Source organism: Pundamilia nyererei, unplaced genomic scaffold (assembly GCF_000239375.1).
Source record: "Pundamilia nyererei isolate P.nyererei 1_Seehausen unplaced genomic scaffold, PunNye1.0 scaffold00228, whole genome shotgun sequence".
NCBI classification, from domain to species: Eukaryota; Metazoa; Chordata; class Actinopteri; order Cichliformes; family Cichlidae; genus Pundamilia; species Pundamilia nyererei.
The window spans coordinates 428,415-454,902 of record NW_005187629.1 but is presented as its reverse complement, the minus strand read 5'-3'; the positions used below and the strand labels follow the sequence as shown (position 1 = coordinate 454,902).

At 41.6% G+C, this 26,488-nt stretch overlaps 1 protein-coding gene across 2 annotated transcripts in view; it reads right to left on the bottom strand.

Annotated features, from left to right (window-relative positions):
- reep3b (receptor accessory protein 3b) overlaps window positions 1–23,268 on the bottom strand; it is a 33,656-nt gene extending 10,388 nt beyond the window's left edge. The window contains exons 1-5 of one of the 2 annotated variants that reach the window (XM_005748731.1): window positions 22,894–23,268; window positions 11,620–11,692; window positions 4,967–5,043; window positions 4,131–4,251; window positions 3,923–4,036 (exon numbers count right to left, since the gene is read on the bottom strand). In XM_005748731.1, the coding sequence (XP_005748788.1) occupies window positions 3,923–4,036; window positions 4,131–4,251; window positions 4,967–5,043; window positions 11,620–11,692; window positions 22,894–22,925 (417 nt within the window). In that variant the 5' untranslated portion in view covers window positions 22,926–23,268. Of the gene's footprint in view, window positions 1–3,922; window positions 4,037–4,130; window positions 4,252–4,966; window positions 5,044–11,619; window positions 11,693–12,944; window positions 13,093–22,893 lie in introns of those variants that run through there. The other variant, XM_005748732.1, reaches the window with a different exon arrangement.
- Between the last annotated feature and the right edge of the window lie 3,220 nt (window positions 23,269–26,488).

The window sequence follows — 26,488 nt, the reverse complement described above, 5'->3', positions numbered from 1 at the left end:
GATCTAATCTGCTGTGATGTGACCTTCATTACCTGTTCAAAGCTAAACTATGTTTATGTTAGCAATAAGTTCTTCAGTCCCGTAGTTACCAAGAGCAATGCAAATGTTTTATCAATTATCAGTGTGGATACAGACACATCTCACAAAAGGAGCACTGCGAGCTGTAATACTCATTTGGTAAACTGGTTGGTTACCAAACCAGCCAGGACTGCAAGCTTCCACATTACAACACATTTTAGATTTTACTTTGTTTGCTATGACTTCATTTATTGAATCTTAGTCCCATGCTGTGAGATGGGCAAAGAAGCAGCTTTGAACTGTAAACTGGACGGAGGAAAAGCTCTGAAATGTCTTTTCTTCTTAGTCTGTGACAGCAGGTACATGTGGTGTAGGTGCCAGGTTTGCATGTCTAACCACAGCTCTAGGCTCAGCTAAAATATTTCAGACAGATTGATTTTATGTGCATTTCAGATGGTTTTACTGTAAAAGCCAAGGTCAATCAAATTCCTAGTAAGACGCAAGCCTATGTTAAAGAAATGAAAAACTGCTACTAACCCTGTGATGACAAAACATGCATGCGGAGAAAAGAAGAGACTGTAAAGACAAACGGGGAACACAAAGATGAAATATGTAAGAAGATCTTCATGTCAAGGAGGAACCATAGGAGACTCAAAGTGAGGCAGCGAGAGAGACGTGAGATGCAGGGCAGTGACAGAGGCATCGCTTTGATTAACAGGATGTTTCAGGTAAGTGGAGACAGGAGGCTGCACTGACACAGCAAGGACACAAAAACAACCAGACCTGTCGTTGATCCTGCTGAGTGCTGCCTCTTTGTGTTCGAATATGCACACCTGACCTCGTTCATTATGTGAAAAAGCAGGTGCTCTTTCTCTAAAACAGAACATAACACTGTTACTCAGCTGAAGTCAGCCACAAACTAATCCCACTGAAGAACTTCAGTTACGCTTAAATGCAGTATGGCCTGTTAAAAACTCCATTCAGAGTCGATGGGTAGCACGGTCAGCAGAACCTTGTTCAATGCAGTGGTGGAAATACCACTCAAGAACTCAACCTCCTTCAGTTTGAACTCATTGACAACATTCAAGTAGTTTAGTTCGACACGGCCGACACCGCTCCACAGGCTAAAGTGTTAGCAAGCACTGGATAAATGCTTAGGCTAAGGTAACATAGCTAACGTCATCTTATAGTAACACTAACAGAGACCATCCTAACATAATGTTAACGTTTTCTGATACTTGAACTTTGCACCTGCTCAATCCTGGCTGAGCGCTCCAATCAATTCAGATTAATTCTGCGTCTTTATTTATTTACACACACAAACACACAATAGAATTGTATTATAGTTCTATATTATAATAACTACATACTATTAATCATTAATAATGTACTAGTTAGTCATTATTCCTCCATTTCTGAACATGGGCTTCAATTGTTCAGTCTTGCTTAATAAAGCTGCTTTCAGCTGCTCCCATAAACAAATAAAATTACTTAATACCAGACTAATCCTTGATCATCATCAGCATCATCATAATAATAATGTGAGCAGTTATTAATCTGTTACAGGGGTTCACTGTTTTGTAGTGTCTCAGTTAAACACTGCTGTACTACTGTGGATCTAACCTGACACCATTGGCTTTTTCTTTGTAGTGCATCCCCACTGCTCAGGTGCTGTGAAGCGTGAGATCAACTGGGCGTATCTGAATCACTCAGGTATTCAAGAAATGCTGAAGAAACCAGTTCAAATGTCATTTATTTAAACTGGCTCTGCAGGAAGACCATCTGAGGCACAGACATGCACAGAGGATGTGTGAGCATGTGCAAAGGCTATCAGATCGTCAAGTGAAGATCTCGTACAGGCTATCGATTCATCTCCTATGCACTCAGTCATGCACCAATGCCACAGTGACTGTCTATATCAGGGTCAGCAACCTCAACACCCAAAGAGCCATTTGGAGCCAGTTTCCACGCAAAAGAAAATACTTGTTGACATCTAAAATGAAGATAACACTGTGTATATTCTTTTTTACCTTTATGCTTTGTGTGAACAACTAAGGCGTGTTGCTTAAATCCATGAAGTGCTACAGAGAAAATTACATTTTATTCATGTAATGAACACATTTTGAACTCTTAAAGAAATATAACAAAAGCTGAACTAAAATGATCCAGCAAACAAAAGCTGCTGTGAGCCCCCCTCATATCGCCTTTGTGCTTTTGGAGCCTTGACCTGACTTTTAATAAATAACTGGGGAAAAAAGCTCTATGCTGCTAAAAAATGAAAAATAGATATTTGCAAAATTCTGCCTAAATATGCATTTTACCTGGTTAATGTGTGTGGCGGGGCGTGGTCTGCAGGGGAGGCGGACCCACCTGAGCAGAACCCGCAATCACGCCTCCCCACCATGTGCTCTCTCTGCTCTTGTGTTGTCGGGCTGTGAGCTGCAAAGCTACAGCCGGCTGTGTGCGTACAGCAACTGTGTGTGTAAAGTGGTCAATAAAGAGAAGCTGAAAAGCGCGTTCATGCAAACATCGTCGGGTCTGCTGTGATATGTTTACAACGGGACTTCTGCTCCTGAACCTCTGCGCACAGCGTCTGCAGGTCGGGGCTGTACGAAGTCAGTTTACGCAGGACTGTAAGCTGTCGTCTGTGAGGCGTCAGCGTGTTTGTTTTAACAGAGTTCACGGTGGAGCTGCTGACATAATGTGGATCTGAACATCCATAACTGGCCTACGTGGGGCTGAAAGTCTCGATAAATGCACGCCGTTTCAGCTTCCACGAGTGTGACGCTTATTTTGAGCGATGAAAAAAATAATAGAATTTTATTTTTATATTTCAATATCACAATAATCTTCCAATTTAGAACTACAAGTTAAAAAAGAACTAATATAAATAAAATACACTTCAGCTAAACACTTCTAATTTATTTTCCCAAACCACGCGGAGCCGCACTGTAAGGACTAAAGAGCCGCAGGTTGCCGACCCCTGGTCTGTATGCTCTTACGTCTGATTTAGCAAGCTAAATAAGGACATCAGTGCCCACAGGCGCTACTGTAGAACACAGACAAAGGAAGCTGTTGCAAGCAAAGAGAGCTGAAGCCGCAGACTGGTATTTTATTACTCTGTAGTAGGGCTGTTCGATATAACGATATGTATCGGATGACGATATAAAAACATCTATCGTTTCATTTTACGCTATCGTTTGTTTCGTAGTGTCGCAAAATAAACTGTTTACAGCCATATTTGTTCATGGTTCTGATGTCACTGTAGAGGCTGTGTTCATTTCTTAAAGTTCTCTCTCTAATATGTAATATAACCACACTACGGACGGACAAGCGCCTGTTTTTGTGACGGTAACACCATCGCGTGTCCGCTTGTTTATGTTCCACTTAAACCTTTCACAATAAAGCTCAAGATCCTGTTGAGACTTTTCAAAATAAACTGAATCACGTGAAAGAGCAGATTATTTATAGATGAGAAGTAAAAAAGACGCCAGGAGCTAAAAAATAAAGCTCAGACTCAAACGTTAGAACAGGCTTTTCCCCGCAGCACGCCGTGTAATAAATACTCAAAGAAAACGGCGCCGTTACAACTTATGTCTAAAAATGTATCGTTTCATGCTTCGGCTAAAACACTCGACTCAGCTACACGACGCACAACAGGAAACACTTCACGCAAGTCGAGCTGCCCGAGATTCACAGACTTTACAGAAAATGTTACATGTTTGTGATTTATATCGTTATCGGACGATAGATGTCTTATATCAGGATATGAGATTCTGGTCATATCGCACAGCCCTACTCTGTAGCAAAGTAGTGAGAAAGAAGATGGAAACTGACTTAGCCATGCTATCTAACATAAAACTGTAGTGCACTCACGTGAAAAATAAAAAAAAGAATAACTTGCCTTGACGGCTGCAGTGACCGCAGCGGTGGCTGCAATGCTCAGGCCCTGCTTGCCAAAGTTCACCATGGTCTCATAGCTTCTCTCTTTGGCCTGCACAATGTACTCATCTATTTCCTAAAGGAAGACAACAATTACATTTTAGAACACAGTTGAACTGGGCACAAAGCAGTGTGACCTGCATTACACGTGGATGTACGGATGAATGTACCCTTTCTCTGGAGGACAGCAAAGGATGCAGACACTTCCTGTAAATAAGACTTGCTCCTCTGGTGTAAGGGGACAGCAGCCAGACCACAAAAGCTATCTTTAGCTCGTAGTAGAGAGGAAACCTGGATATGGAGACACACACACGGTAAGTTTAACCCATGGTGCATAATGATGCTTTCCACTGCAGACAAACAGGTTAAGAGATATGCACCCACTCCCACTCCTGTTGTCAAGTTTTTGTTGCACACAGCTCTGAAGGTTTATTATGGTTTTTTGGACTGCACCGACATGTTCCAGCACTTTCTGTGACTGTCTGATAAAACATCAGCTGTAGGGCTGCAGGTATCGATTATTTTATTAATGGACTAATCTATCGAATATTCTATCGATTAATCGAAATTATTTTCTCTTATTAATGAGTAATAATAAATATTCAAAAACTTCTCATTGGTTTTACAAATGTCAGCGTTTTAAAGTTTAACTGCATATAACATCTGTCAAAAAAAACCATCAAACTCCATCAATTCCTCAAAATCGTTACATTGTTCCTTCGAGCTAAATGTTGCCACATGAGATTCATAAAATCACTGAAACTCGACCTGAAGTTCCTGCAAACGTGACTCTGTTCCTACACAGTGCACATCCACATTACCACAAGTTTATTCTAGTTACACTAGGAAAGAGTACATTTCTATCATTATTATTCAGGGTAGCGAGGAAAACTACTTCTTCCACTCACACAGTCAGTGTAGATGTATCTGTACGACATGCGAGTTCACGAGGTTTACATAATGTTTGATTCACTGCGTTTGTGTTTAACATTCATGGCAAACTCACCATGCCAGAGTTAGGTCAGTGATCGTCTCCACGACAGTGTAGAGGGCAAATACAATCCAGTACATCATCCATCGCACCTACAGGCAGAGAGACATGAATCATCGTTTAAAAGGCTGGCTGAGCATTAAACCATGCATCACCTCTTAACATTACTAATATTAACACTAACATTAAAAATCTTTGTTATACGAGGAGGACAGAGAGGGAGCATGTCCACCGAGAGCAGCAGCGTCTGATCCAGCATGCTGATCATGAAGAAATGATGACATCATCCGTTTGTTTTAATTCAACTGTAATCTAAGCACCTCTGTCTGTTAGGATTCTTTAGATTTACTAAAATAAAAAATCTGATTAACATCTGATTGTGTGGGGCGTGCTTTTTTATGTCACGTTTCACTGTTAGAAACTATGAAACACATCACACACTTCCAGAAGGAAACTAATACGACTGAAGGCAAGAAGGATACGAGCACCTACAGACTCGTATCACAGTTTATAATACAGCCTCGCAGCAGCCCAAAGCAATGGGTGTGACTTCAGCACTAACCCCGCCCCCTGACTTTGATGGGCTGAAATTCATTCATGAACAGCCACAGGGCCAGGACTGCCAAAATGAATGACATAAATACATCATTAAAAACCGGAATAAATAATTAAATGTGTAAATAATTAATTAAACGTGTCATTAATAAAATAGGAAATAAATAATTCAATGTTTTAAATGGAATGATCGTGCCTTTAATTAATTATTGATAGATTTATTCATTCAATCAATTCCAATTTTTAATTAATTAATGACACATTTAATTAATTACTTAATTTGTGTATTTAATCAATTCATTTTGTCACTCCTGGCCCTCCATAGCCGTGAGGATTCATACTGCATCCCTCGTTTCCTGCGCACAGGAAGTTAAAACCAAAAGCAGCTCATATTTTGTATATTCTGGTCTGTCGGGATTAGGATTCCACTTTATTGTCATTGCACATGAATAAATACAGAGTAACAAAACACTTCTGATTAGATGCAGACTGCAAGAGCAGCAAGTGCAATAAGAGCAGATAAGTCGAGTAGAGATGAATATGTACAGGTGATCTGTACAGCACACAGATGTTCTATCTGTGCAGACGGGCAGATATACAGGTGTACTATGAACAAATATAAAGATATGCTACATATATACAGATGTGCCGGTGTGTGGTAAACAGATGTGCTATGAATATATCTACAGTAGTGGAAGCGTAGCTCTGAACAGTTAGAGTTAGTTAGTTATAATAAGCGGCTCTGGAGTGCCACCATTTTGCATCATCGACCCAGAGTTCATCACTTTGTGTAATAAACACAGGAACACTTCCTGTATTTGTGACAGCGTCCTTCAGTAGAAGACGTTTATAGCATGTAATGCCCACAACGTGACATACTTGGGGTTTCTTTTGAATTACATTACATGCCCTGAGGCATAATGGGTGCTTCTAAAAAGCTGCATTTTGAAAATGGGTAGAATTGATCATTTTTGATGATCAACCACCTCAGCTTTGACTGAGCAGAGCATTCAAAAGTTATTCTACTAAGAACCCTGCTCCACACTGGTGTAACAAGCGAACATGGTCACGAACCCCAGTGGACAGCTTTGAGCTAATAAACTCGTTTTTAAATGATGTTGTTCTTTCTCTAAGCCTCTGCCTCCTTCGCAGGCTGGCAGCAGTGAAACAAAGGTTGAGGGCGTCTGTGAAGGTTCTCAGTCATCCAGGTCATCGTAGTCAAAGAAGCTTCTTCTAAGGTCTAAGTTCTAAGGTCATTTGCCCTGATGAGAGGTGAAACGTCTTCAAGCAACTTAAAGAAGTCCAGACGCTTTTCTTTCCAAGCTCCTTAGACAAAGGTCCCCCCCCCCGGCGGTCTGGCTTCCTTCGTCCCTCTTTCACGGCTTTCCAGTCCCGTCTGACTGGATTTCCATGTTAAACCAAGCAGTAGGTGTGTGTGAGTAAATAAGTGATGCTTAATTGTGTCCCATTTGCCCACAGAGGGGGGTTTTCAGCTACCACTCCGTCATGCTGAACAGCTGTTCACCATGAAAAACATCCAAGATCAAAAAATGCAGATTCTGGAAAGTCAGCCGAGACTTCTCATTGTTTTTAATGACATTACTTCACTCATCTCTGTGAGAGTGTGTTTGAAAGAGAAACAACAGGGAAACACATTCACCCATCTCTCACACACTCGCACTAAATGTAAAGAGTGAGCTGACACTGAGGTTTAATTTAACGTTCGGTCTCCCTCTGCTTCAGACATTTCAGCTCCCAGCTTCCTTCTGCTTTCCATTTCTGATAGAATATTTGCTCCTTTCCTCCTTCATTCATTTTATCAGTACAAAGGACATTAAGATGTAACCTATACACCAGCCTTTTAGCTTCCTGGGGCTACAGTAGACATTTACTGACCCTGTCTTTGAATAACTGCCTTCCAGGGGGGGGAGAAGAAACATTACATTAGACTTGCACAGCCACTACTGCTAAGGTTAAACTTGGATCAAAATTCTGGTGGCCCGACACCTCAGCCTCCTAGTAGATGCTCCACACTGCCAGCCCCACTGTGTGATAACACCCACGCTTACAGCTAAGAGGTAAAATGCTAAAAGGTGGGCAACAGTTACGACCACCCGAGCTTCAGTTGTGCCTCCGAAACAAACTCATAGAATTTTGAGCAAACTTGCATCCAAGCAGCTGATTAACCATCCATCAATTCATCCTGACTAAATGAAAGAAACACTAAAGTTTTATCGATTAGTCATCAAATTGTCATCTGTCATACCAAACTTCTAAGGTGCACACAGAGCATCACAACACTTTTCTCTTATGTTCCTCAGCTGCAGAGACTAACAAGCTTTTATTTCAAGTGTGTTTGCATCGCTCATAATGTTTGGTCTTAATTTATTTAGTTCTTGGGCTTTGCAGACAAACTATGATTCCTTATACGGAGGCTTTATGGCGGTTTTGAGTTCAATCCTCCGAAAAGGCTCCAGCATGTTGGCAATGACATTCAGTCCAAAGAACGCTGACTGGTTGAAAAGCCTGTAAGTCAAGCACAGACAGCGACTGCAGCTTTTGTGCTAAAAAGTTCTCTCTCATGACCTGTGCTGGAGCTTCTCCCAGAGGTTTTTCTCCCCACCTCACCAAGCAGTGCTGACAGGGCACCACTCGATCAATACGCTGATATCTAGGGATTAAAAAGAATCTGATGTATGTAGTTAGTTATGAGATTTGTGGATTACTTGTTTACACTCTGCCAGACTATACTTGGATCAGCTGATTTCTTTTGGTGGTATTCCAAACACATGCTGCCAATAAGTAAGTTGCTTAAAACCATGCAACATGATTTAAGGCCATCTGTCACATCTCTGCTTTACTATGTTCATTGATCAGCCATCAAAAGTGCAGATACGCTGAACTGGCAAATAGCTGATACTGGCCGATATACTGGCCCCACTGAAGCACCATAAAGCAACATCTCATGTGCTCAGGTCTTTAGTCATCCTTCATTTCATCCCAGACCTTCTTAAAATGATTTAAGTGGTCTTGAGCAACAGCTCTCCGAGCTTTCTGGAGGTCTTTGAAAGCTGTTATTTGGTTATTGGCTGTTTTTCATACTCATTTACAGTTCAGTCCTTGTACCGGAGGACTGTTTGGGTTTTTGTAGCCACCTAACACCAACCTTTCTGAAAGTACAGCGTCTACAGCCATCTGTAAACCACAGAGTCCAATCCACCGTGTTAGAGATTTTGTCAAAATGAATGGAAATTTAAATCAGGAAACACCATCTGGAAAGCATTTGATGCACAACAGCTTAAGTTTTCCAAAACGCACTGCAAAAGATATGTTGTATGTACTCACATGGTGGAGCAGACAGGCCTGCTCAATCATGGCAGGGATACACACGGCTGATCTCAGACCTGTTTATCTACAACTGAGTGTGGTCGACTGTACATGGATGGACAACTCCGACTACAACGCTGCTGGAAACTGAGCGACATCACTAACATCAGTCAGTGAGCGCAATGGTACGTGCACGTTTTCATAAGCAGTGAACAAAGAAGAAGGCTGGGACTTGAATCTGTTTCAAGTTTGTCATGAACTGGAGTAACCTCTGCAGGGTGAGCTGCAGCTACAAACAAGCAGCAACGAGACGCAGAATAGCTGCTGCGCTGCACACAAAGTATTTCTCCTGGTCAGCTTAAGTACAGCTTGCTTCATGAAACAAGAAACAGTACTGATCTTCATTTCCAACCATTCCTTTATGAACCTCTGCAAAAGCAAAGTAAAAGCAGAGGTCTAACAAGAAGAGCAGATAAGGATAAAGTAAGTGGGTGAAAGACGCAGCAGTCTGAGACAGGGTGTGTTAAAGCTGTATGTGAATGTGTTACTAACTCAGCAGACTGGAATGTCACTCTCACTGGTATTAGTTACATCACCCGACTCCTTAGCCAAAACACCTCTAGGGCATATCGTCTATATGCATCCAGCCGTGCTTCAAATGTGTAATCAGTCCCAAGACCTGTTTAACATTCTGCAAAAGACTTAAAGAAAGCAAGTTGGTATCTACCAGAGGGGCTAGTCCCTAAGACAAGGACAAGAATGTCTGAATCGAGATGAAAGATCAAATCATTCGAACCATCAGACGCATTTTTAAAACTGACAGAGAAGAAAATATTTCAAAGGATGGAGGACTGTAATCACAGATGAAAGTGAGCTTTGGTAGGCCTGACTCTAAAGTCCTCTAATGGCACAGGGGAGAAATAACTCACTTCAAAAGAACTATTAATCTACCAATAGATTTAATAGTTAAGCAAGTCGGCTTGCTTAGGTTCAAACTGAGGTTCAGGCTACGTCCACACGTACACGGGTACTTTTGAAAACGGAGATTTACCGCTTTCTTTTTTTTTTTAAATCCCGTCCACACGTAAATGCAAAAACGAAGGAAAACGCTGCTAGGAACATGCCAAAGCAACAGGTGGCGATATATTCCTAACCGTGTAGAAATGTTGGCCAATCAGAAGTCTAGAAGCCTGGGTGGGAAAGAGTAAACAAAGATGGCGCAGAGAAGCAGAACTGAGCCCTTTGTGTGGAGGGACTGAAACTGTGTGTATATGTAAGCATGTAAACACTGCAGAGAGTCAAGTTAAAGGTCCGCCATTGTAGAAATCCATTTCTACATTTCTGAGGACTGCTTCCATCACCTCGCTGAATCTGCGTCGATGCAGTCATGAAGCAGTTCTGAAGTCAGACAGAGGCACACTGAATGATCGATTCATACCTAATAAAGTGGTCAGTAGATAGGAGAATGTATACGGGAGAACATCATGAGCGCTGGCTGCTTTCACACCGCTAACCAGCACAAAGATGCTGTTGTGTAACGAGTGGAAGTTGTCAAGTCAAAATAAACAGCATCAGCAGCCTGAATGTAGAAAAATGTGACACGAGCTCCTTTTTCCATCAGTACCTCCTCGGATCAACTCCCCACGGATTGACTGGTCGCCCAATCCAGTACTACCTAACGTGTGAGATTGTTGTCATAGCAACACGCCCGAGCATCCTGCAATGTAATTAATATGCGACACGAACGCTACAACAAAGTTGGACGTCGACACAATACCTGGTGTTTGGCCCGTGGCGTTTCGTCACTCTCAAAGATCATGGCCTTGTTTTTGTTGGGGGGTTTTTGCCATTTCATTCAATGCAGAGTTTCAAAAATGGCCATTTTAATTTTCATGAAGGAGACACTCTCCGTGACTCACCGAGTGACGCTACTGACCAGCCAATCAGTGGCATGCAGTCTGATGACCTCACATTTTAGTGGCTGCTTGGATCGCCTGGAACCCCGGGCAAGCAGGTACTTTATTTTTTAAAAAAAAACCACACCTGGTACCAGGTACTATGACCTAATGGAAAACTGTGGCACACCATACTGAGTCGATCCCAGTAGGTACTGTGCAGTCAATGTCACTAACAGTGGATACACAGCCTGCTCTGCATTAGTCCAACATAGTCTATTACTGTACTGCACATATCATCTCTGAGTTAATATCACCATTCAGGTTATTTTGAAAAAGGTACATAATGATGAAAATAAGATATACATTTTAAACTTACAACATCATATGTTCAGTTTCACTGACATATGCAGACAGCACATGAAGCACATGAAGCACATGAAGCACATGAAGCACATGAAGCACATGAAGCACATGAAGCACATGAAGCACATGAAGCACATGAAGCACATGAAGCACATGAAGCACATGAAGCACATGAAGCACATGAAGCACATGAAGCACATGAAGCACGACGGCTGTGTCAGCAGGACCATGCTGGATGCATTCACATACAAAATGACGTCACTTGATGATATTATTCATTTGCATGCCTGCTGGTATAATTACTCATTAAGTGAAAAAGCTATAATCATGCTCCAGATCATTTTGGCTCACGTTACCTCCTAATTTGTCGAAGTTGTTGAAATGAAATATTTTCTAATGTTTAAAAACAACATTAACAAATGTTAATAACTTAGACCCCCCTCACCCCCCCACAGTGTGTCTGTGTGTGAGATGAAGTCATGCAGGAGAAGAGAAGTAAATAAAAAGTAATATTTCTGAACTTACATATTCCTTAACATTTTTGGTCTTGACAGCTTTGTAAGAGTAGTACGCAGGATACAGAGTCCCAAACAGCAGCCTGCATGGAGACAGAACACATGACTCATCATTTTAATCTCAAATTTAATCAACACAAATACAGTTTCTCTAGTAAAGTTTAACAGGAAAGTTCTCTGCACTGTAACATCGCTGGTATGTGGAAACACAGCTTTGCCTTTAAACCCACACCCTATTTCAACACGCTGATCAGCAGGCATACATAGTGAAGACGGGCCCGTACATGGTGTATATGATACAGTAGATACTGAGTGGTGAACCAGTGCTGCAGGTTTATACATTCTGTTTCACATGTATACAAGAAATTATTTTTATGTTGGTTTGTTTGTACCAATGCATACACTGCTGAAAGCCTGCAGTGCCACCATGCAAGCTAAGGCAAACGTCCAAAACTGCGTTTTTATTGTTAAAAACCATCATTTCTTGCATCTGAACAATGTGGGGACTCATTTATATCCCACTTTCCTCTGTCATATAATGCAACAGTTTGGTTTCTATGCAGTTTTCAACACTACCCCAAAATACTGCACTGTTCACTCAGGACTGTGTGCTAAGATTCAAGCAGAGAAATCATATGAAGAATGTGAAGCTGGGTTTCTGAAGCTGGGGTGCTTTTGACTGTGCAGGCCTCGCTTTTTTAATTATATAATGAATTTCACCTGAACGAAAGAGAAACTGCACAACGAGCAATAAAGGATCAAGCGTTTCAGATGACGTTAGGAGAGCTCTCGTTACACACAGCAAAACAATGAACATCTACACACCCACACTAGGTAAACACCATATACTGTTCATGGTAGAAGCCTGTGAAGGAGTGACTCACAATGCAAGATAAGCGACTCGATCAATTTAAAGTGGGACACTCCTTTCCTCCAATCCCTCTTCCTTAAGCTCCTCTTGCACTGAGGTTACTCTGTCTACAGCACAGTGTGCAGGTCTCTCCAGTATGCACAAGCTAGATATACCCTGACTGTGCACCACATAAGAACACACAGCTTCTTGGGCGGCACTCAGTTTGTCAGCTGCCATCAACATTACTCAGCTGCACAGATTACAGGAAACACTGACAGACAGGAGAAGCACAGCATGGCTACAGCACAAAATAAGTGCTTTAGTATCATCGCAGTTTTTGTAAAAAGTGTTGAAATTGTCACCAGTCTTTTCTTAAAGCTGTCTGACTCGTCGATAGGACAGAATAAAACCAGTAAAGAACTTTTACTCTTTTAGCTCGTTAGCTAGTAGCCATCAGCAATGTTGTGGGTTACCTTGCTTACCTTGTCTAGTTTTACTGGACTGTTTGGTTGTTCTTGGGGGTTTTTCACAAAAATGAATAAATAACTAACTTATGTAGTGGCTGAGAGGTCGAGCATGGACCAGGATGCAACAGTCTCACCACTTTTGATCACAAAGCAAGGTTTAGGTACACAGCTGGAACATAGCTGTCTGATTGCAATCACTCTCACACAGATTGGCAAAGGTTTGCAAATAATGTCTGTCTAATTGCAATCAGCAAACTACTGCAATCTGGCCGTCCCAGTACCTGCGAGCGCCTCTCTGGAAGAGGAGACTAAACTAGTCGCGCTCTTTTTATTCTTTTATAAAAGTGAATTTGCTGACATTATGTTGACATTTTGTAGCAACTGCATGGCTCTTTGTGGGGGCATTTCTGTTGTAAGTCTGAAGGTTCTGGCTAGACTGAATGGAAGCAACTACATTTGTGTAGTTGTATTTTCTATACATGTAGATGGAAACAGAATTGTGATTTTGTTCATTTTAATGGTTAATCGCTGTATTATAACAAACAGAATCGATGTAATTGCCAAACTAGCCCCATATCAAACAAAAACCAGACGAATGATAGACTCGCCGTGTCTTACTGCTGTCGTCTGAACGCAGTAAAGTTGCTTTGAAGACTGCAGCTGACTGGGAGTGGTCATGGACCTGCTCTCTGTCTTTCAGAAGCAGTTGCATTGTAACTTCACTGCAGAAAGTCCCAACATTTTTGTGGTCTTCAATTTGTGCGAATGATTCATGTTAACATCAAAAAGAATGATTTCAGTGCTTTAATTCTGCGGCTGTTCACTGGAAACGATTAAAACACACACGTTAGAAAGACGGGCTTCATGAGTTTTACATGACGGCCGCTAGCTACCATGACAACAGCAGCGGCTACAGCGAGTCCAGACATGCTCGCATAAGCGTGGGACGATCCTCTCCATCCAAATCAAATAATCCTGATCTTAATGCTGTAGTCTGCAAGGTTATTATCGTTAATGAAAACTAACGAAATAACGAAAACTAGAAGTGAAAAAACATTTTCGTTAATGGAAATAAAAATAAAAACAAAAAAAGGAAAACTAACTAAAACTGTAATGAGTGTTCACAAAACTAAAATTAGCTGAATTTATAGCAAAAATGTGTTTAGTTTTCGTAGATGTGTGCGTGTCCTACAATAGTCGAGGGTGAAAATGAAGTTTAGTTTCCAGATTTTTGCTTGCTGTGTCTCATTGTGCCAGCAGGTGGCAGCACGTTAGTCGAGTCGTCTGTGTTGCTCCGCCCACGCGCAGAATCATGTCAGGAAAAGTCGGGAGAAAGCGCCAGAGTCCAATTTGGGATTACTTTGAATATGACTGTGTTTTGGATAAAGCAAGTGTCTTGTAGTGGAAAGAGACAAATTATGAGGGACATTTCTAAAGGAAAAAATCCCACAAACCTTAAAGTGCACTTGAAAAGCTCACACCAGAAGGCTAACCTAGCTTACCTTGAGAAGGGAGCACACTCAACCCTCATCCCCAGAAACAGAAGCTAACCCCAGGCAAGGCAGCGTGATGCATCCCGAGACAACAGGACGGGGATATCTACATAACTGTGTGAGTCAATTGCCTTCAAAAAGTTTATCAATTCACTTGAACCAAAATTAGGAACACCCGGTGCTGCAGGAGTTAATAGTCTCATTGGGGCCAAGATATACATTTTATAGTTGCCTGGTATCAATGGTTGTTCATCTGTCTTTGTTTATTTATTTATTTAAAGAACCCATAGGTGGGAATGTGAGTTGTCTGTGCAGGGTGCAGGGTATGGTAGCTGGAATAGCAACATACCCAAGGATGAGCAGAAGAGCATGACTGATATGATGAAACTGGGATTTTGTTGCACTTAATTATTGCAAACAACTAAAACTATAACTGAAACTAATCAAAACTAAACTGAAACTAAGGATTTTCAAAAAATAAAAACTAAACTCGCAAACAATTGGTAAAAACTAATTAAAACTGATATAAAATTGAAAATCTGAAGTCAAAACTAAATAAAAATAAAAACTAATGAAAATTGCAAAACTATTAAAACCCTGGTAGTCTGTTTGTGCCTCCACTCAAATACACCTGACCAGTCTCACAACAGCACTGCAAACACCAGAGAAAACCAAATGATAAGAAGCCTGTGAGAAACTCTGTACAGAGGAAACAGCCAAAGCAGATTAAATGGTATCTGCTAAACACAGATTTGGACTAAACAGAATCTCTCGTACCCAAGTGTAGCCTGGATCCAGAGAAATACCATCATCCATATCAGTGCCATCTTCAACTTCTCCAGTTAGCACCCAACACGATACAGCAGCCACACACAGGCACACAGCCTCCTCTCACGAGCAGCTGGACACATGAACAGGAGCTGATGTTCATAATACCGAACACGCCTCACAAGAGAACAGGCCGGAGACATCGATCATTCTAATCATCCAGTCTTGGATCAGATTAAAAGAAAAACAAGACTCCGCCTTCCAGTGCCCGATCACTCTGATCACTTACATCAACAGCAGTGATGGGATACAACAGAAATACTTTCATGTTTGCAAAATGTTTCGACATTTATAAAGACAAAAATATCAGATAATCTCATGATGGTGTAAGAATAAAGGAGCTGATTTAACCCTTCTGCTACATGTTGAGGATTTTACCAAGAGCTCAGCAACCAAGAACGGATCCTTTGAGTATTTACTGCCCCGTGGCTGTAAATAATCGGCTTATTTACTGATTAGTTATGAACAACTTTCAGACTTTTAGGAAACATGGAAGCCTTTAAATCATTTTTGCACTATAAAAATTCCATAAAAATCTCTAACCACAGACTTCACGGATACAGTATCGTACACAGACACACCGCCTCGGACCACAGTCCCCTCAGTAACCAGCGAGCTGCCAACAAACAGAGCTGTTTATATTCCAGCTGTCGCTATAGAAACACCAAGGTAACCAAGACCTCACACGCTCGTCACGTCTCTGCGTCATGTCAGTGCAGGTTCAAAAATGTGCTTTTTGTTCGATAAAGGGTAGAGAAGCACACGGCCGAGCCACCGACGGAAAACAAAACTCTGTACCTGAATCCTGTTTCTCTGTTCTGGTGCTGAATGGGTTTTGTGTGAGCGTTTAAAGCAGACAGGAAAGCTGCCAAGATCAGACCCTGGACTACCCAGACACACAGGGACAAGAGCCTGCAAGGACGTCCTGGTCTCGCCATACCAAGGGTGTCAAACATAAGGTCCAAGATTCAGAGTCAGCCCAGAAAACACTGCAGTCAGGCCCCCTGATTTCTTCTTCTTTTAACTGTATTTTCACACATTTTACAGCCTGTCCCACTGATAAAAATCTCCACTACAGCTATTGATGCGATACGAAAATAATTCAATTAAATGACTAGTAAATGGACTGGTTCTTATATAGCGCTTTTCTACTCTGAGCCCATGCTTTACATAACCTGCCTCATTCACCCAGTCACACAAGCACTCTTCCTGCATGTAAGATATGTTCTATAATCTGACGGTGGAGCAGAGACACCTTGGGGTTAGTATCTTAGCCAAGGATACTTGCCATGCACTGGAGCAGACGGGGACCAAACACCAACCTTCTGATTAGTAGGTGACCTGCTCTACCGCCGCAGCTACAGCCACGCCTTGTACCGACTCCTGACAGCAGCAACGATTAGACGACTCGTCACACACACTCTTACTCAGAGATTAAATGTGCAGTTAAATGTTTTTAGTTCATTGGGAATTTACTTTCCCAATGAAAGTCCAGCCCACTTAAAATCAAAGAGAGCTGTATGTGGTCGAAGATGTAAAGGGAGTCTTCCACATGTGCTGTCACGTAGGATTCGGCTTTTCAGTTTCATATGATGGCAAAGATATTACTTGGTAACAAATCCATGAGTACCCATATTGGTGGTGAACGCTGTTAAAGGACGGTATGTTATGCAGGAAAGTGAAGGTGGGTGTGGAAGGTTCCTCCAGGAAAGTAGGACAATCACAGGCAGGAAAATCAAACCTCAGGAGTGGATTTGTCTCAGCAGGAGTCACCTGAGCTATTTCATACATTTTATTATAAAAATATTTAAGCCACACAAAATCAAAACATCAGCAGCCAATCAATGCCCATTCCAAGATCAAGAGCAATAAAGCTTTATTTCAAACTTTTTTTAAGAACTGGAGGGAAAATAGTTCCCAGAGATTTTCTGGACAGGTCATGCACATACACTGTACTGCTTGTCTGTCTATAACTACATGCTGGCCCACCCTTTGCAGCTATATCAACTTCAAACTCTTCTGGGAAGGCTTTCCACGAGGTTTAGGAGTGTTATTGGACATTTCTGATCATTCTTCAAGAAGCACATTTGTGTGTTCAGGCACTGATCCCGAGAATTCCTGGCTCATCTCAGAGATGTTATATTGGATTGCGCCACAACTTCTGATAAACAACGCCACACCATAATCCACCCTCCAACAAACTTCACATTTGGCACAGTGCAGTCAGACCGCTAACCTTCTTTTGGCAACTGTCAAACCCAGACTCATCTGTTGGCCTGACAGAAGACGTGTGATTGTCACTGCAGAGAACATCTCTACTGCTCTCGAGTCCAGTCACGACACGTAACACTGTGGATGCAGCTGTTGAGCTATGGAAAGCCACTGCATGAAGCACTGTTCTGAGTGACTGATGCTTGGCAACTCTGCACACGCTGTGTCTCCACATCAGCTGACCCCACTTTGTGACTGAGTTGCTGTCATTTCCAGTTGCTTCCACTTACAATACCACCAACTGTGGAATATTTAGCAGTAAGGCAACTTCACAGCTGTACTTGTTGCACAGGTGGCATCCATCATGTTTGTAGAAGCAGTCTGCATGGTTAGGTGCTTGATTTATACACCTGTCACGATAAGGGCGATGAAACAGCTGAATTTGATGACTTGGAAGGGTGAGTGAATCCTTCTTAATGCACTTGCAGCTTGTTTCTCAGCACACTGTCTTACATTATTAAATTAATGCATTTTAATCTGTCTTTTCTGTAATTCTCTGCAAACTATTTATAAAAAAAAATAACTACTCAGCCAATTCTTCGGGCAGTTTCTCATTCTGCAGAGTCACTGCTACTTCACCCTTTCAGACTGCAGCAGCCACAGTAGTCTTTGTTCTGCTCTACAACTACACTGAGCTCAGCGCAGTCGCACCAGTCGTTTCTTCACCTGATGCAGGTTCTGGTTGGTGATGCGCAAAACAAGAAACTGTGAAGAAGCAGCTACCGTACGTGCTGCAACAGCAAACCGGCCAGTGAATCTGGCCTCCATCCCCATAGCTATCAACTTTGATACGTTACCTAGTAAAAGTAATGTTCTGTCCCTCTATCGACAGTTACTGTAAAGTGGGTGAATTTACTTATGACGCTGGAGTGCAGCCACTTTGATCTGACACGGCTCCTGACTTGGGAACTTTAGCCAATCGTTCTGTTTGAGGCTTGAACTGGACCTCTCCACTGTGTTTGCACCTTCTTCAGTATTTTTAATGGCATTTTAAAATAGCTTCTGTATGAAACAGAGCCTCAGTCTTCGTGAATGAAAGTCTAGTGTTAGCACTAATTAGCACATGTGTTTGTGTTTCACAGCTTGCTAACAACTTAATACTGTACCACATCATCCAAATATGGTCCCTTCTGGTTTTAGAAAACTAACATGCTAACCAAGACATTATTATTTACACTTAAACTACAGTTACTGTGCAGTCCTTTACTCTGTTTAGCCAAAGACCTGTGCAAACTAACACCAGAGCAGAACCTGGCATAAGACGAATTGAGGACAAATCTGAAGTTTGAAAAAAGTATCAAATGTCCTCCTGTCATCGAGCTTCACATGGCCTAATTAGATTACTATGGGTCATGTGACTGTGGCGATTTATGTACTAATATTTATTTTAAACTGAATCATTTAGGATCAAAGAGATTCCTGTAGACTTTCAGCTGTGTCCCATCTACACGGAGGTCTATCGTTCCCAGGCTGGACTCCTTGTTTTGTATGTCACACCCTTGGCATGCTTCTGGTACAGACTTTACATAGAGGTTTCATCTTTACTGATGCCACGGTGTCTGACCTCTGTGAGTACCACTTTAGTACAACAACAGGAGTGTCGTATATTTTTATATTTAAAAAAAGTCTATTAGGAAACATTTAGATAGTTACTATGGTAGCAAGAGCACGTTTACATTTTTCGTGATCTTAAACGTATCCTGTGCACGAGGATAAGAAAGAAAACTACAAATACTCACAGAAAACATGTTGAATGTCATCATGCCAAAACTAGCATCTGTCCGTTTCTTTATATTCCCTCTGATTTCCTCTTAGCTTCATTTCAGCACACCCCCACCCCTTCCTCTCTCTGCATGCAGCTGTGAAAATAATGCTTTCAGATGGGTTTTGACTCTGGGCGACAGGTCAGTTTCCCTGGCTTCCTGACATCGTACACCACCAAAAACCAGATGGATGGAGGTGGAAGGAAAGAACAGAGAAACACAGAGCAGTGTTTAAAAAAAACACAGAAGAAAAACACACAGGAGACACACACACACAATGAAGAGAGGAGGAGTGGGAGACCCAGAGATATCCAAGATTTTAGCTCCCACCATCTGGTTTGAGCCTTAGGAATAAGAACTTGATTACATGACTTTTCCACTAAAAACACAGTCAATGGCTGTTTCTGGGTCCAAACTCCTCTTAAGTTCCCAAACTCAAACACTGCTGAGTCAAAAACCGTCCAAATGATCAGTGTGGCTGCTCTAAAAGGTGTGACAATCCAGCTGAACACACAAGCATCCATGAAAAACAGGATTTAAGAAGTTTAACAGCGTTACAACTTAGAAACTAGCGATCTAACTCTGTGCTATCTAAAGATGATGGACGTTTTCTGACTGAGGGAGTTCTGAAAAACTAAAACATACAGCTCTGCTATCACTGGATATAAATAAAGACACAACCACACAGCGGCCTGATTTGTAGGGTTACTGAAGTTGGCTAGCTGGCATGTAATGGTGCGCCACATGGTGGTTAGCTAGAGAGCTATGGTTAGGATAATACACACACATTAGCACAGTGAAGCTGGTGCATGAATATTGACTTTGTTCCCCTCAATACAAGTGAACGTGAGGGTCTCAGACGGGCAGAGACAGGCGAGCTTCTACAACAAAAACTTTCTTTTGAAGGAAAACTTTTTTGGACCTGTACAGCTGAGCATGCTGAAATCCCACTGTGTCTTTTAATCACTGCTTCCTTTGTTATATTATCGTTATCTTGAAGCAGGTTATCTCTGAAGCAGGTTACTCAAACATCTTTGTCGCTAAACTTAAAAGGACACGGCAACTATGAAACAAGCTGAATACACAGACTTGAAGAAAGGCACACAAATATTTGGCACATTAACTTGCAGACTTGTGAGGGTGCTGCCTAAAATTAGAAACAGGTTGAAAATCAGCCTTTGATTTATTTTTCTACTGCGGCACAATCAGACGAGGGAAATGGCTGCTGAAAGGGAGATACACTGAAGTGAAAAGGAAAGCGCAAGAATGAGGTGCTGCTGCTCTTTTCCTCATGCTGAGTTCATCACCTTAAAATAGAACAATGTCAACTCTTGGATTCTATCCCTATGTTACGGTGACACTTCCAGGGTTTCCCTGTGCACTACAGAAACCGTTAGTTATACCTACATGTTCTCTTTGCAGAGGGACAGAAGTCCTTGATCTCAAATTGAAGACTTGCTTTCCTTTTTTGGTGGTGACCATGAGGACACTGCTTACAGAGGGGATGTTTTCCTGCATTAGCCTAAACACATAGGTCACTTGCACAGCCTAATGGGTTAAACCAACCAAAGCTCTAGCCTGGGGTTTGCCTTGATCAAACTGGGCCTGTGGCAGTGACTTTGACTGATTGCTGTTACTGCATGCTTGCCACGTCATCTGTGCTGTTGCCTTCACAGTATTATATCCTTGTGTGCCGTTCTTTATGGCTTTAACATATAGATAACATTAACTCTATATGAAAATGAGTTACAGCCAAATAAAAGCATAAGGAAAAAAACAGATAGGAAAATAGATGTGAAAAGTAAGCAATGTCCATAAAAATGGATATTCACAACACTGCTGCAGTCTGTGTAGGGACATCACAACAGCAAACATGTAATAGTCAGTACCAGTACCACACTGTTTAAGCTCTTTTACTAAAAAGCCGTGAATCAGTCACATGCTGGTGCTGACTGTGGAGGAGGCAGTAGTGTTAAACGCTATTAGATACATTATGTTACCTTTAGCATTTCTACAACATTAGCAACTGCAAACGCTTTAAGCTGTGGCACAAAGCTGATTCCAAAATGGTAACATGCATCTGAGGATACCAACACAAAGTCCTTCTATACACATTTCTGACTACCTGTTATCAATGAGTCGAGGCAGAGCTGCTGTGGCAGCTGACTGACACAACGTGCAAAGGAGAGTCTGAAACTTCTGTCCCGTTTCTTCTCATTTAATGACTTTCAGTAATTGTTCATCTGAGATGTTGTCCTCCACTTTAGATATGCTGAATGTTCCACCAACAGCTTTTTGGAATCATCTTGTGGGAGCAAAAATACAATTTTATGCCTGTTAAACTGTTACTGCTGGCATTTCTTTAGCAAGTTAAAAGTAAAAATGGGGTCTAAGTACACAACTTTTTTAACAACAAGTTGTCTGTTATGTGTAGACACAACCTTATTTATTTCAGATCGTGGAGAGATGCAAAAAGATAGTAACACTGGCCACATTATCTGTGTAGGAGATAACAGTCTCTTTGTGGCGATGCATAAGCATATAGCAGACTGTAATAAATGTGTGACTAAACAAAATTACACTGAATTTCAAACCAGCAACTGGAAAAGAGCATGTGTAATGGACCGCATGCTGATGTAAAGGCTTTTTCTCAGCAGGATTGGGATAAGTTATTGTCCAAGTAAAATGAAAATTATCACTCTAGCTACAATTTGAACAGGCGAATGTGGTTTGTACACTTGGCTATACAATTTTCCTTTTGTTCAAATGAATCTAAAATTAGAAGGAGTGTGTGTGCATGTAATTATTGGTCTAAGACAATAACACACCTTCTTTCTGTACTTTCAGCACCGTCAGCCATGACTGTTCATTATACAGTAACAGGCTGTACTAGTTAAAAGTGAGGAGCATTTATTCTCTCCCCAGAGGGCTTTTGGTGTTCCTATCCGCCATTACCCTGTGGACGTAGCAGACACAGGGAGGAGCAGACGGGAAGAAAGGAATTATGTCGACTCCCAAGTTACTGTTTTCCTTACCAACATGTCTCTCATGCTCCCAACACATTAAACACCTGCTTTAATCATACGTAATTTCAACGTAATATCCAGTGATATGCCATTGGATATTTAATAACTATCCAGTAACCAAATCCGTCCCCCACTTATAGCGGCGCACTTCTTCATGCGTCTTGACAACATTGTGGATAACAGGTTGAACCGGGCAGTGCTGGTTAGTTATATCTCCAGGCTGACAGTTGTACCTGACACTCCTTCACAGTGGAACATGTACAGGCTTGTAAAGTTCCACTTCACAATAGTCACAGTTCCTTAGGACTGACTCACCAGCACCACGGATGGCTATGACTCTGTTAGCATTAGCTTCAGACAAGATTACATACCTTGCGTCCCCACAACACTAGATTTCATAAACAGAACAACTTTGTAGCTCTGCGTGGACGTAAGCGATGTTGTTTTAGAGCGAATGTACAAGTTTAAATGACTCGAGCCTCCACTTAGCTTAAGCACGACAACGGGTTAGCCAAGCAGGCCAGGCAAACAGCGGCTGCTCATAAAACGAGGAAAGTTCTCCTTGAGCGGTCTCTGTACTTACACAACGCATCTCGAAATCATCCAGGACACCATGTCTTCTGTATGTGTAGGTCTGTTTCAGCAGTAGAACAGAGCCAATAATAATGTTAAACGCCGATCCCGCACCGCCGTGAACTTTTCAGCCCAAACTTCGGTAAACAGAAACAGCTAGCTAATCTCGTCGTACATCAGCTAGCCAACACACCAGGAACACCTCACTGCAGTGTCCTTGGAGTCATAGCTACACGACGAAGCGCGTATCCTAAATATTCCTGCTGTAGTCGCTCCCTCCCATCAGATTTCCTCCTTCCTTCTCTGCTTCGCTGCTCAGTTCCTGGCACAAGAAAGGTGCTGTCGTCATTAGGGAAAATAAACACCCTCCCTCCGCATATGCTATTGGCCAGTGCAGTCTGTTTACGACGAACCTGAAATTGTAATTGGCTGGCCACGTTTGGCTAGCCAATCACATCCATTTGGTTAAGCAAGTGGCATTTTAAACTCAGTTACTGTGCTCCGATTGGTCTGCTGTCGATTCGTGGCGAGCTCTAGCCAACCACGAGGGAAATATTTTTCAGAGCATGAAAACGGCAGGTGCGCGCCCTTTGACCTCCACCTTACGTTCAGTCTTCATGTCTGTAGCTGTTATTATACAAAATACATTTTGAATAACCTAAAAGTGAAAGCACGATTTTTTAAAATAAACAATGCCTTTAATCGCATAAACGTTGGAAAGCAAAGGGTTAGGTGGTTACTGTACATCAGGGTAAGTAATATTGAAGCATCTCATAAAGTCCAATGGGCCAAATAAAAAGTGTCTGTTTCTTGTTGTTATGTAATGGTCAATAAGCACTAGTGACCTGACTCCATAGGCACTCGTGCATGCCATAACAGATCATCAGCTGTTCTTTTCTTTCTTCAGTCTTTTTGGTTCACCTGGTACCAAATTCATCTTGGTCTCATCTGTCCAAAAATATTTTACAGAACTGTGCAAGCTCTGTTTTCTGGCAAAGCCTAATCTGCCCTTCCCATTCTTGAGTTTAACCAGCGGTTTGCACTTTGTTGTGAAACCCTCTGTGTTTACATTCATGACGGCTTCTGAAGTCATTTTCTTAACCACAGACAGAATTCCACACGTTAGCTGTGTTTCATCATCTTTGTGGTTACATTCATTGTTGATTTGGCCTTTTTTTTAGTGATGGCCTTCTTCACTTGCACTGATATCTATGTGGACCTCATATTGAGAGTTCCAGTAAACAGCCTCCAAATGCAAGTTCAACATTTGAATCAACCCCAGATTTTTTTAATCTGCTTAATTGGTCGTGGAATAAGAAAGAACAGCCATCCTCAACCATGAAACTGCTTTTCGGTCAAATGTCCAATTACTTTTGATCACCTGAAAATGGAGACTATGTACAAAAACACTTTTGCCATCCCTTTGAATTAAATCTGCAATTCTTGATTGTTTGATTTAAACTCTACCGTGGTAGTGTACGGAGGCAATATAACACAAACTGTGCCATCGTGTAAATACTCACGGACCTAACTGTAATCAGTACACACAAACCCCATCTGTCAGCTTTCAGAATGGCGCTTCTTTGTGTGTGTCTGCTTTAGGTAATAATAATAATTTAGGTAATAATAACAGCATCTGAGCTTGTACAATTGCAGCAATGAGCTTGTGCCTTTCTGTATCAGGATATTTGTAAACCCATGCAGACATGTTAGTGTATTGTGCAGGTATGTGCAGGCATGTGGGTAAGACTGGGAGGGGGGGTCTGGTTTTATAGCTACTTGTTATTCATGAAGGCGGCTGCTACAGCGTGTAGCTCAGCGAGGAGATTCCCAGAGGAGCCTGTCTGGTCACACAATCCGTCTGGGAAAGCATCAGAGGCTCAGGGCTGAACAGAAAACACCTCCTCACCCTCAGCTGCTCACTGGTCTAATGTCATAGAGAGCAACAACATTAATTAGAAACATACACATTTGCAGACTAACCAAACAGAACAAATATGCTGTATTCTGAAGATCAGCCTCTGGTAAAAGGCAATTCCCATTACGCAAGGTGTTTGGGTCTTTCTTTGTGAGTACACTGCAGTGGTGGCGGTTGAATTTTTACTTCTGCATCCCAGTAATTACACCAGGCAACTTTAAAATGAAATTAAAGCAACAATCTCTCTTTGTCCCAATCATTCAACTGAAAGAAGTCAAAATAGAGTCATAGACATCCATAATACATATTGTTTAGTGTGTGTGTTTTTATTCAGAGTGTGAAGCCTGTAAAAATGAGTCAGGAAATATTAGCAGAGCTTTGCTGCTCAGATCAAAGTGTAAATTTCACTTTATCATTACAATAGTGACTGCCAGCTGTAAGTGTTTATTCATCACATTTTCTCGGTCTTAGTACTAATCTGGCCTGAACACACCCTCAACCAGCCATCGTGGCCCCCAATATACAGGAGATTGCATCAATCTCATTGATAATAATTAGAAATTATACTTTAATTGTGTTTAATCTTTTAATGGCTGTGGGGTAGAAACTCTTTTTTTAGCCTATTTGCCCTTGATTTTATTGTCCTGTATTGTCTGCCTGATGGCAGCAATTTAAAAGATCTTGATATGTGTGTGATGGGTCACACAAAATTTGGGGCCTTTCCTGAAACAGTGGGTATTGTGAAGTTTCTCCAGAGAGGGCAAACTGACTTTTCTCTGGGCAACTCTGATAACCTGCTGAAGTGCTTTGTGCCGCTGTGCAGCTGGAAAACCACACACAGAGGCGATGCGTCAGTAATCTTTCTATTGAGCAGCGATATCAGGATACCAGCAGTTTGAGGTGGATGTTGTTGGGGTTTTTGTTTTTGTTATCACACTCAGGAAATGAAGTCTTTGCTGGGCCTTATTCACCACCTCAGCTGTGTTAACATCACCGGTCAAGTCCGCCGTGATGTGGACTCCCAAAAACCAGGAAACTGAAACCTTCTCCATACACTTCCTGTTAACGAGTAATGGCTGAGTAACCTTTCCTTCTTCCTGAAGTCCACGATGAGCTCCAATGTCTTTGGTGAATTAAGAAGGAAGTTGTTGTCTCTGCATGACACCATCACTGATTCCAAGTCAATCCTGTAGGTGCACTGATCTTCCCCAAAGATGATCGTGGACATTTTTTATTACAGTTTTTCTCGATTGGTTTGGCCCATTTCTTGAAACCGAGATGACTTTCTCAAAATAACATGGACAAATCTCCAAACCACCTTGCAATTGTTCACAACAGAATGTCATTTTTCATTGGTTTCATCAAATTGCAAATGCTTTAGTCTCAAGTGACTCTGTGCTTCTTTTCAAATGATTATGTACAAGTAGCTACAGTTAGCACAATGAGCCCACATTTAGCACATTTTCCAAATAAATAGGCGATCTAAACTGATTAGTTGATTTTTCAGTGAAATGGTTACTCACTCCAAAACATATCAGCATGGTTTCATTGTGTAAGTCATCATATGCACAATTGTCTGTTCAACTGTCAAAATGAGTCAAAGATATGATACCATGAAAGTATGTCTTGGAACATTTGATAAAGTTATGACAGTACTTGACAATCAATCAGGTGAAATTAGAACTAA